We start from the raw sequence: 13,379 nt of genomic DNA on the forward strand, positions 1-13,379 counted from the left end.
GGCAGATCGTACTGTCATGTACGAGACGGAGGACCCAGTTGCGTATCGCAGATAAAGGATTTTATTGATGTTGACAGGTAAGGAAAAACTATCAGATCAAGCAATAATGGCAAGTTGACATGCAGACCTATGTTTGTTCGCTAACGATCTGACACTGAATGTTGTCTGCTCGAGGCTTTTATAGTTTTCTCAGTTATTCTTTATGACATAATAAAGGACTTTGTGATGCATGAGTGTGGAGCAATATGATGAAACATTACTAGCTGAAATATTACACATGCAAGAAGATGAGACATTAATGGCAGAAACATTAATACATTAATGGCTGAAACATTAATACGTGACAAAAAAGACTGTTGCTTTTACTGTCTTTTTTCAAAAGGAAGGAAGATGGTTCAAAACGAATCAGAAAAGCAACAACGGGCATTGAGGGCAGCTGCAGTGATCACGCTAATGGGCAGGACCGGGTGCAGCAGGATGCTAGCGCCGCAGCCAGGTTCACGGACAGCGAGTCAAGCCGGGGCAGGAGGCTGCGACCGTGGTCAGGTTCAGCGTCACCCAGAGTGACGGCCAGCTACAGCGCCAGCAGTCATTCAGGTACACCACCAACAGCCGGAGCAGCAGTCCAGTACTCTTATGAGAAATGTGGGTTTGGGATGCACAATTTGTAAGGCGGTGGGAACTTTGGGGCCAGAGAAGACGGGGGGGATAAAACTTGCAAAAGAATGCGTTTGTGTTATTTATTGTAATCTCTGATTTAAAAAAAAATGTTTTACAAGTTAGCCTGTACGTTACTGTAAGTCCCATCTGTGGTTATGTGGGCAATTGCCCATGCTGTGCAGAGTATAGCCTAAATAATTGCAATAAGTGAAAAGCCACAAAGTAGTGGGAAAAAAAAAATTGTGTGTCTTCTCTGCATTTCTTCAGATTTAGCATTGGAAACAGATACATGTAAGACATGTCTTTTCACCCCCCCCGCCCCCCCCCCCAAAGTTTAATTTTTTATATGTCTTTGTGTATGTATATATATATATACAGTATGTGTATATATATATATATTATATATATGTATATATATTAGAGCTGTCAAACGATTTAAATTTTTTAATCGAGTTAACCCTTTAACACCTAAGCCTATTTTGGCCGAATTTGCATGCCTTTGATGTTGCCTTTATATTTCAAAGAAAAAACTGTTCACAAAGGCAAAGTTGGGTCCCTTTTTTCAGGATACCTTGAACTTCATGTCCAAACTGTTGTTTTCTTCACTGACCAACTTTAATCCACATTTTGGACCCAAAAAGACAAAAAAAAATCCTAAAATCTTTTTTCAAAATTTGTAATGTTGAAGTCCCACTGACAACCAAACATGCTCAACCAACCGTTTTGAAGCTTGATAATATTTATTTAACTTGCTAGGATAAACATTCAATAGAAAAAAATAAGATTGAATAGTTTCATGTTTGACAATTCAACACAAACAGCAGCTATGGTCATAGGCGTTTTTGGCCTTCACACATACTATGGTCAAAACATGTTATATACAGTGCAAAATAGTGAGAAAAAAAATTATATACGTATACTATCCAACACAAAAAGGGTTTGGAGAATATCTCTTTGTGAAGTTAGGTATTGTACCCATCACCTTATCAAAGGTATATATGTACATGCAATCAAGCTTCTCGAACACACATCTATATAGAAATTGAAAAGATTCATCGTGAAGAATAACATTGAAAAAAAAGTGTTTTCAAAAATATTGACAAGTAGTTCAATTCAATTTTTTTTAGGCATTTTTTAAGTTTGTTTTTGAACATGTCACTAAGCTGCGTCACATACAACGTCACACACTACACAGCCTACTCATCCGCCGTTTGCGAGCTGCTGTCACTTCTACTCGCCGAGACGCCGACTGATCCGAGGAAAGCAATGACAAATACAGCTCATCCTATTCCTTGAGTTAATGAAATAATGCATTAGCTTGCGCTAAATTTAGTTTTCGATTCATTCTGCACGTTTCAAAGTCGCTCGCTGAATCCAACCGGCCATTGCTTGCTACGTGTGTCTCCTTTCCCTTAGTTGGCGCCTTGCTCGTCAATTTATTAAAAATGTTCACATTAGGTTCGTCCTTCTTGACATCACAACGGCTCTTGGGATATGTAGTCTTTTGTGCTGCTTTCGGTTTTGAAAAAAGGACAAGAAATGATGGAAATATGGAGATACACATGGTCCATGCAGCATTTTAATGCATATTTATGAGTGCAATAAAACTATAAAACTCAAATGACACTATCTCCAGTTTTACTTGGTCGATTGACGTCAAATAAAAACTGGTGTGGACATCAACTTCCGTACTTTCAAACGAGAGCAACCAGGGGCACGTGGGTGACGTAATTACAGCGTTACGAGGCTTCAAAGATGATATGCGTAAACGTGTTGCATCCGACACGTTCGGTGTTAAAGGGTTAATTGCAGCTTAAAAATTAATCGTAATTAATCGCAATTCAAACCATCTATAAACTATGCCATATTTTTCTGTAAATTATTGTTGCAATGGAAAGATAAGACACAAGACGGATATATACATTCAACATACGGTACATAAGTACTGTATTTGTTTATTATAACAATAAATCAACAAGATGGCATTAACATTATTAACATTCTTTCTGTTAAAGGGATCCACAGATAGAAAGACTTGTAGTTCTTAAAAGATACATTTGAGTACAAGTTGTAGTATTTTTATATTAAAACTCCTCTTAATGTTTTCGTTTTATTAAAATTTGTAGAATTTTCAATCAAAAAATAAACTAGTAGCTCGCCATTGTTGACGTCAATAATTACACCATGCTCACTCATTGTGCTGAAAGCCATAAAATCATTTGGACCCAAGTGCCAGCAGAGGGTGCCAAACACCAAAAAAACAAGTAACAAGCGGACATTACACTGCTGTCATTTTAATCTGTTTGAGCGGGGCATGTGAGTTAATTGCGTCAAATATTTTAACGTGATTAATTAAAAAAATTAATTACCGCCCCTTATCGTGATAATTTTGACAGCCCTAATATATATATATATATATATATATATATATATATATATATATATATATATATATTAGTAAGTGGTTTTTAAGCCCTTCAAATCTAATAATTATAAGTTTCGAACATGTTACTGTCTCACCAAATTATTTTTAAAGAATGAAGTAGAAAAATGATAGTATTTATTAAAGGCTTAAAATCCGCTCGAGCTGCTCGCTTACACACAATGAGTTGCCACAGCAACTGTTTAACAAGTTAAACGATAATTGACGCATGCTGCGCTTTGAAGCTTTGGCTTCCAAGCATCTGTGGCAATATCAAACCTTAACGTCTGTCAATCATCGTTAGCTTTAACAAGCAACTCCAGTGCATTCCCCGACCAACAAAGAGCAGCAGGAGGGAGAGTGAGACTACCTGATCGGCTCCGGACGGCTCATCTGTATTTATTTATTTATTTTTTAATGTAAAAAAAAAATCCACAATGTACTGAGGGCGCGAAGTTTGAAGCACTAAGTAACGAGGGATCACTGTAATGTTTTGAACAATATCTATTCTTGAATTAAGAACATTTCTGACAAACAAGTTTTTTTTTTTTTTTTTTTTTTTAAAGATTAAGTATTCTAATTTATTGCTTAAAATAAATCCGTTAACCTTATTTTCAGCTATTTTTCTCATTTCAAGAAATCAGAGTAAAATTTACTTTAAGCACTGGCAGATAATTTCACTTATCTCTGTAACATTTACACAGAAAACGAGGGGATTTAACTCGTTTTAAGGAAGTGTGTTTTTGCAGTGCAGAACGTGAAAGCACGCTTGAAAATTGAATCGCCTGACAATATACTAGAAGACCCAGCAAAATTCAATGAACTATCACTGAGGGCATTACGGCAGTAGAGGGCGCCACTGTCCTACTTGTCGGTTAAGTGGTTGGTTATGGGGTTATAAAACGCAATGCAATGACTGATGATATTTCAAAATCTCGTTGATTTAGATATTTTCTCAACAAAGAACAGCCAATGGTATTGAAATTTTGACAATATTCTGGGTCAAATCTTCTTGTAAGGTTTAACACTGAAATATTGGACTTTCTTTCAATCATTATTCTTGTCTGTATAGAAATACCAGATTTTTAAAATAGTAAACTTAATGAATTGATTGTAACTGCTAGTTTGCCAGGTATAGAAAAGTGGAATGAAAGTGCAATGAATTATCTTGAATCTGAAAAAACACTTAAAAAATTTTTACCTCCGTGGAGAAAGTACACAGTAAATCTGAACAAATTATGTTGGGATAAACACAAGTACATTTCCCTCACAAAGCCTTTTGAAAACACCTCAGGAGGTAGTTTAAAGCCACATGGGACTTTGAATTTGTGTGCCTCATGAAAAAAATGAACCATATTGCTGCATTTAGCAAGTTAAAATCCCTCGGAGGAGCGCGATATGAACCATTAACTTCAACCTGCCCCCAGAACAAGTCCAAATTTAGATGACAATTAGTTGCTTCGTGCTTCTGAAAATACACCTCGTATAACTCAAAGGGGCTATAAAAGCTTAGGATGTAAAATGAACTGGAATGGAATAAATAACATATGTATCTTAGAGGCTGCCTTCCATTGAGATACGAGTCACCAGTTTTTTAATGATTGTACAGGATACATTAAAATGTGTATGCACCATACCATAGTCATATGTGTAGTAATTCCAAACTACAAGATACAAGGGCGTAGGTTTGGTCTCAACATTGGTAGCGACGATATGTCAGCATAATCTGCATGTACACGTTTTGCTAGGGACGGGACATTAACAAGACCAAACAGATTGGTTGAGCGGGGGTTTGGGCTACATTTCTCACAAATATGAACCTAATTAATCAATAGGCTAAATGATCAATGCAAAATAAATCTATATTGACTTCTAGTAATTGTCATGTGTATTGATTCAGGTGATGCACTGTTCAATTCAAACCTTTGTTTTAAAACACTACCAAAAAAAAAAAAAAAAAACATTTTGAAAACTTCCAGAATAAATATCTGGATTTAATTTATGGAACTTCATGTTAGCCCACATTGTCCTTCACTACAAGAGTAATATATTGCTTTATTTGGTTGCGTCTTTCACCTTCTCCCCTCTTGTTTTCATCTCCAAAAGTGCATCGGTGTGTTGAGCAATTATGGAAAAAACTACATTTCTCACAGTTAATTAACGTTTTCAGTAGAAAACACCTCTCTTTCAGCAGCTTCCTAATCGAGTTTTGCAGGTTAGCAAGTTCACACAGTTTAATGTTATGCTAAATCTGATGCAGGTCGGACTTTCAGTAGCAAAATTAGTGGTGTGTTCCCCACCTCCACGAGACTAACGTCTATTCACATTACTTACAGTGGCTGCTGCTGACTGGAAAAAAAACATTTCTAATATCCCTCTTCTTCGAAGAGAGCAGAGGACGCAGCATGTTGTCGACATATTTATATTGGGGCTGTGTGTGCGTATGAGCGTGTGTTCAAGTCATCAGCCAATCAAAAGTGCGTTTGAGGAAAAAAGACCGGCACATTCAGCAAGAGAAAAGGTCTAAACATAATCAAAATAATAAATAATAATTTACTTAATAATGGTAGGGCCATTTCTATCCTCACAACATATACAGGAAGACAACGTAAATTACCTATACAACTGAAGTTTAAAAGTTGGTAATGTTATGTCCATACTGTCCCTGTGCAAACCTACGCTCTTGAGAAGATGCCATTTCTGGAATAATTGAATGGGGATGCTTTGCTGGTTGGTACATTTCCGTGGGTCACTTTCTTTTGTTTTGGGGGCATTTATAGGACACTTCATGTTGATTTTGGGTTCGTCCGTCCATCCATCTATCTCCTCCAGTTTATCCGAGGTCAAGTCCTGTTAATTTTGTGGGTCACTTCCTGTTCATTTTAGGGCATTTTCAGGTCACTTCCAATTAATTTGGAGTCACTTCCTGTTCATTTTGGGCATACCCTGATTTACTTTCTCTTGATTTTGAGTCACTTCCTGTTCATTTTGGGCATACCCTGATTTACTTTCTCTTGATTTTGAGTCACTTCCTGTTTATTTTGGGTTTGGATTTGGGGGCATTTATAGGTCACTTCATGTTCATTTTGGGTTCATCTGTCCATCCTGTTATGATCCGTGAATGTGGAATGCAAGGTTTGACCCAACAGCAGACAACAATTAAGGGGATGCGCACAACGCGATTGCGGAAGAGGGGAAATACCAAAATCGGTCAGTGACACGAGGTCGACAGGGATCAAATAGCACCAAATTAAGTGATGGGCGGAGAGCCAATCAGACAACAAAAATAAACACACTCTATACCTGCACAAGCTAGAGGAATCACAGAACCTAAAACAGATGAACAAGCTAGCAAATCCAAGGAGCCTCCAAAGAACAAGTGTCGAATGGCGATTACTTAGCAAGTTAATATCTCGGCACCGTTGCCTTGGATCGCCGGCGTTATATACTGATGTTGATTAGCTTGAATTACAGTGTATCACAGAACTGAGTACACCTCTCGTATTTCTGCAGATATTTAAGTAGGTTTGCGGGCTTTCTTGTGTAAGAAAGCCTGCAAACAGTTTACTGAAGACATGTCAACAAAGCACATGGATTACTGGAGACAGGCAGGCTTTCTTGTGTACTGTCTTCAGAAGAGGCTTCCTACTGGGGTGACAGCCATGCACACCAATTTGATATAGAGTATGGCGTATGGTCTGAGCACTAACAGGCTGACCCCCCACCTCTTCAATCTCTGCAACAATGCTGACAGCACTCCTGTAACGAGTCCCACGACATTTTGGAGGGAAAACGACAAGCTGTACTCAATTTGGACATTTAGGGATGTACCTAGTTTCAAAGGGGTGTACTCACTTTTGTTGCCAGGGGTTTAAATATTAATGGCTATATTTTGAGTTATTTTGAGTGGAAAATAAATTAACTCTATTATATAAGCTGCACACAGACTACTTTCATTGTGCCAAAGTGTCATTTTGTCAGTGTTGTCCCATGAAAAGATATACCTAAATAGCTGCAGAAATGCGAGGGGTGTACTCTTTTTTTTTTTTTTTTAACCTGTCCTGCTCAGCTGTTTGATACGGAGAATGGAAGTCTAAGTGCCCGGATAGTCTGAACAGTTTTAATGTTTCACATTGAGAGTCTGACATACTCCCTTTGTGATCATTCAACATACCTCATTTATTATGACAAAACAGCGAACAGGAAGGGGTTATAGGGGAACACAAGAAAAGAAAACAACAGAAGAAAGAGAAGAAACACAAACAACAACAAGAAATACATTGAACGCCTAACTACACTAACTACTAATATGTTGGTGCTATCGTCAGCTAAATGTATTTCCAGTTAACACCATGTGGGGGGCCTGTTGACCAGGGAAAGAGGGGGAAAAAGGTGGGGGAGTCTATAAACTAAGTGATAGAAAGGGGTAGAGTGTACACAAATCATCTCTGTGATTTAGAACCCAGTAATCGTGTGAATCCCTAGTGAGTGTAAGCCCGTTGGCGACCGACCCTACGCCGCCCCGCCACCAATCCCGGCATCGGGACCCCCCGCCCGAGCGCGCCCAACAACATCCAGCCGCATGCGGGCCCCGCCGGGCACGCAACAGCCAAGCAGACGAGCGGAGACGCCACGCGGGCCCACCCAGCCAGCCCGGGAAGGGAGGGCAGGCCCTGGGGGGGGCAGCGCAGCCCATCCCTCCTCCCGCAGCCCAGCATTGTGCCCCCCCCCCCCCCCCCCGAATCCAGGGTGGTCCCTCGGGCCACCCGCGCGCCCATCTACCGGTCCTCGGGGATGTTAAGAGGGGACGCACCACCAACCCCACGGCCGTCCCTAACCCCGTCCGCCCACCCGGGCCACGAACCACCGCCGCAGCCCCCCAGCCGGCACGGCACATCAGGGGGCCCCCAGCGGCCCACCAAGCCCAGGGCAGGGCAGGCTCCCCCACCGTAGCAGGCAACATCCAGCCGATATGCTGGGGGAGCACAGGGCGGATACCCAGTTAGAGAAGAGAGGGGAAGGCGGAAGCAGGAGAACGCCGAGGAGCCGCCGTGGGGTGACGCAAGACCGGAGCCTCGACCTCCACCCACTCCCGCGGCCGGCAGCCCAGGCAGAGAGGAGGCCACGCCTCGGGAGCTATGCCATAGAAAAAAAGTGTGGGACCCGCCTACCACCCTATTACTGTGGCTGCCAGGTTCCCGGCTGGCAGCCATAACCCAGCACCGTGATGGGATTGTGAGGGGAGGGTAGTGCAATGTATGCATTAAAATAGGAGCTCTTGGCTTGGGGCAGTGGTGCAAGGGGTGTACTCACTTTTGTGATACACTGTAGCAGCAGGTTTGATGTCAGGAACGCCCACAAAGCTGTGTAACAAAACAAAATCTAACCAGCAACAGAATGTGACACATCTGTCTGTCCATCCATCCATCTCCTCAAGCTTATCCGAGGTCAGGTATTGTTAATTTTGTGGCATTTACGGGTCACTTCCTGTTCACTTTGGGGCATTTCCAGCTCACTTCCAATTAATTTCGAGTCACTTCCTGTTAGTTTTAGACCATGCACGGATCACTTCCTGTTTATTTTGGTCCAATCCCTCTTGATTTTGGAGTGTCCTGGGGTCACTTTATGAGTTCACGAGTCATTTTCCGTTCATTTGAGGCCACTTCCCATTGGTTTTGGGGCATTTACGGATGACTTCCTGTTGATTTGGATGCATATTCAGGTCCTATTATGTTGGTCTTAGGTCACTCCTTTTAATTTTAGGGCATTTGCACTAACTTCCGATTAATTTTTGGGCATTAACGTAAGATTTCCTGTTGATTTTAGGTCACATCCTGTTGATGTTGGGAGATTTCCAGGTCACCTCCTGTTAATTTTAGGGGATTTCCGGGTCACTTCCTGTTCATCTTGATTCCCTTCCTTTTGAATTTGGGATGAAGGGTATCACTTCCTGTTGATCACAGGGCTCTTGAGCAAGCTTTAATGTTACCTTCACATGTTTTCCAGTTGAACAGCACATTTGAGATTGAAGCCAAATCCGTTCATTCCAGGAGGTCAGCCCTTACCACGTATTTTCTCGGCGCCGCTTGTGATGCAAGCAGTGGAAGCGAGCGAGGCCCACTCATGCAGGTTTTCTCAACCCTCTTCAGGGCATGGCGGAGGCAACGGCGGAGAGAGCTAGACACAAATAGACTCTCTAAATGTGGAGAGCCACGGTCTAGAGAGAAAAGCCACGATCGAATTTTCCATAAAAAGGTATGAGAATAAATAGAAGCTGAACGGCTTATGACGCTTTCCACAGAAGTGTGCTTGTGTACGCCTTGAGTATTTGTACTACTAGTGATGTATAGTGTACAATTGTAGAAATTTGTGGTTGTTTCATAATGCCGCCCAGCCTCTGATGATTTGCCCTGACTTTTTTGTTTGGCGTATAGTCTGTTTTATAATTGGAACACATGTTGACCCCAAAAAACACAAAATATGGTCTGCTAAACATGCATCCACACTGACTAGATCATCGCAATGAACACATGCCTTTGCGAGTCAACACACCTCATTCCAAAATGTGCCGGTTTTGTGCCAGTGTGTGCATGTAAATGTGTGTACTGAGGATAATATTGTCTGGAGCCTCAGGTTTTGATGGACCACCTTGAAAAACATTTGAAGATAGGTGTCAAGAACAGGCCAATGCCCGATACCTGAGAATGCCACTCCTCATGATTATATCTAACCTCCAGATTGGCTGCATGACATTTGCATGCCATTAGCATTCATCATATATCCACAAGGTTGTGGGAATCAGACCTTTGAAATAATGTATGTATGTAAAATCTATTGATGCCAATCTACTTGGATTCCATTGATGCATATGTAAGTCAATGCCATTGACGGCCATGGATGTCCAAATTTCCCATTCATTTCCAATTTCATTCGCATTGCTTTGGTGCACAAGTACACAATTGCAAATGAGGGCTGTGCACGTCCTCGCCATTGACAGCCATGTATGTTGATTCTATTGATGCCAATGTACTTTGACTCCATTGACGCATATGTTATTCGATGCCACTGACAGCCATGGACGTTCAAATTTCCCATTCATTTCCACAGACATTAACATTGCGTTGAGGCCAATTTAGACGGATGCAATTGCACGCCATGTATGTCAATTCTATTGATGCCAATGTACTGGGATTCGATTGACGCATATGGATGTCGATTCCACTGATTGCCATGGACGTCCAAAATTTCCCATTCATTTTCAATGGCATTTACTTTGTTTAATGCCATTGGCGGCCATGTTTGTCAATTCTATTGATGCCAATGTACTTGGATTCCATTGACGTGAACGTAAGTCAATGCCATTGACGGCCTTTGACATCCAAACAGTGTTGTTAATCTTACTGAAAAAAAGTAATTAATTATAGTTACAAATTACTTCTCCCAAAAAGTAATTGCGTTAGTAACTCAATTACCTGAATGTAAGAGTAATTAGTTACTTGGCAAAGTAATTGGTGATAATTACTTTTTTTTTTTTTTTTTTTTGAGGAAAAAAAAAAATATTGGCCACACTATGTGAAGTTTTTTGTGGAGGTTTTTGGTACAATTGGCCCGAGCCCAATTCTTTACCCTAATTTACCCTTTACCCTGAATCAACTGTTAAAAGTTGTTAAAATTGCTCCCATTATTGCATTAGTTCCCTTCTCTCTACCTTCGACATATGAAAGTTTTAAAACTGTTTCATCATTTAAAGATAGATTCAAGTCAAGATTTTGCCGATTTAGAAGTATTTTAGATAAAAAGTTACTTAGGTTCGCTAGGAAGGTTCTCTACAACAGAGCCGTCCTAAAAAGCCTACTGCTTTAAGATGGCGGCTGTCTACTAACGCATTTAGTGCCATGTCTGTCATTTTGCATCTAGTTATATCTATATACAGTACATGTGATATCTACCATGTCTAACATATCTACCATAACATGCGGGCGTAGTTTGTCGGCTATCGGCTACAACATGTATTATTGGAGCTACCTAGCATCGCGTTTGCTCGGCGTCACAACTTTCTTGCCTCCTCCCCGCTCCTGCTCTGCTCTGTCGTCTCGGTGAGTCCGTCTCCCTCAGACTTTTCGACCAATATAGTAACGCATGCCTTTCCGTCCTCAGTAACGGTAACGGCGTTGCCAAGATGAGAAAAGTAATTAATTAGATTACCCACTACTGAAAAAAATAACGCCGTTAGTAACGCCGTTATATTGTAACGCCGTTATTAACAACACTGCATCCAAATTTCCCATACATTTTCAACGGCAAAAAACAAATGTCCCCAAATCAACAGGAAATGACCAGATATCAATAGGACGTGTCCCACAAATGACCTGATATGACCTGATACGCCCCATAAATGTTTCCATATGACCTGACAAGACCAGGACACGCCCCCAAATTACCTGATATGAGCAGGACACGTCCCCCAAATGTCCCCTAATGACTTGATGAGGCCAATTTAGACAGATGCAATTGAAGGCCATGTATGTCAATTCTATTGATGCCAATGTACTGGGATTCGATTGACGCATATGGATGTCGATTCCACTGATTGCCATGGACGTCCAAAATTTCCCTTTTATTTTCAATGGCATTTACTTTGTTTAATGCCATTGGCGGCCATGTTTGTCAATTCTATTGATGCCAATGTACTTGGATTCCATTGACGTGAATGTAAGTCAATGCCATTGACGGCCTTTCACGTCCAAATTTCCCATTCATTTTCAATGGCAAAAAGACAATTGTCCCCAAATCAACAGGAAATGACCAGATATCATTAGGACGTGTCCCACAAATGACCCGATATGACCAGGACACACCCCCTAAATGTCCCCAAATGACCTGACAAGACCAGGACACACCCCCAAATGACCTGATATGAGCAGCACATGTCCCCCAAATGTCCCCAAATGACCTGATATGACCAGGACACGCCCCCCAAATGTCCCCAAATGACCAGGATATGCCTCCTAAATGTCCCCAAATGACCTGATAAGACCAGGACACGCCCCCAAAATGTCCCCAAATGACCTGATATGACCAGGACACGCCCCCAAATGACCCCAAATCAACTGGAAGTGGCCTGATATGGTCCCCGAAATGTCCCCAAATCAACCTGGGCTGGGTATCTCCACACAGCAAAGACCCAGAGTAATTTCTTCAGAAATGGCAGTTTCTAGTTTTTTAACCGCTCCCTCCTTCCATTGATATTTATTGCTTTACTGGGAAGTTGGTCAGACATATGAGATGGCACTGTGTTGTTTCAACCCAAATGCTCTTCAGCCAGGTGGTGACCCGGCATGCGGTATGGACCTCCGCAGAGAACTGTGCAACGCAGCCAAAATCACAGAGACGGAGTGCTGTGCGTTTGAAACAACATGAAGTGTGCATTTTGGCCAAAAACGCGAGTTTTTATGGGTCTGAATAAAGCACTACAATTCGTTTTTGATTTGCAAGTGCAATTGCAAGTGGTTGCCATCCACTCATAGCAGCATGAAACCGTTTTCATAACCCCCAAAAGGCATTGGATCGATGCTACAGTATTAGTTTACTGCTTTTCACATTCAGTTTAAGGTATGGTATATTTATAAATTGCCACCAAAGTTTCATTATTTTACATCATTTATTCAGACCCTTGGATGCAATATAAGACGGCCCTGATTGTAAGATGGCCGCCTCTTTTTTATGACTCAAGTTTGAATGTAAGACTTTTTGAACACCAAATTAATTTTTGTACAGAAAATAATTACAGTACATCTGAAACAAATGATAACAATATATTTGAGAGAAAAAGCATGTTATTTTGCCTCATTCAAATAATCACATTCGTATATGAATGGCTTCTGGTGTTTGAAATGTAAATAAACCAATCTATTGTGATAAAACAAAAAAACTGCAATAACTGCATTAACCATCAAAGTGAGGTCTAACCGACTGTAGTCTTGAAACAAATCTGAATAAGGAAAAACACTGCAATAAAATAATGCAAACTGGTTAAACCCGAGAGTAGCTGAGATCTGTCATGACAGAACATTACTCCTCAAGTTCAGCATTCGCTTCAATGTTATCTGGCGCCATCTAGTGTCATGAATAGGTATAATGTCTAGACCCCGAAAATAAGAAGGCTCCCACTTTTTCAGTCTTATTTCAATGCAAAAAAACACCGTCTTATATTCGGGCCAATACGATACTCTTACATTGAGGTAACCAAGTTACTAACTCAATTACTTTTCCATGAGAAGTAATTTGTAACTGTAAC

The 13,379-nt window shown here is 40.9% G+C and overlaps 1 protein-coding gene across 2 annotated transcripts in view; it reads left to right on the forward strand.

Moving 5' to 3' along the window:
- Positions 1 to 240: 240 nt before the first annotated feature.
- LOC130916116 (ras-specific guanine nucleotide-releasing factor 1-like) overlaps positions 241 to 13,379 on the forward strand; it is a 103,366-nt gene continuing 90,227 nt past the window's right edge. The window contains exon 1 of one of the 2 annotated variants that reach the window (XM_057836579.1): positions 241 to 597. Coding sequence is in view for 1 of the 2 variants with exons in the window: in XM_057836569.1 (XP_057692552.1) it covers positions 9,065 to 9,337 (273 nt within the window). In the remaining variant the exon portion in view is untranslated. Of the gene's footprint in view, positions 598 to 8,998; positions 9,338 to 13,379 lie in introns of those variants that run through there. The other variant, XM_057836569.1, reaches the window with a different exon arrangement.

Source organism: Corythoichthys intestinalis, chromosome 1 (genome assembly GCF_030265065.1).
Source record: "Corythoichthys intestinalis isolate RoL2023-P3 chromosome 1, ASM3026506v1, whole genome shotgun sequence".
Lineage (NCBI taxonomy): Eukaryota > Metazoa > Chordata > Actinopteri > Syngnathiformes > Syngnathidae > Corythoichthys > Corythoichthys intestinalis.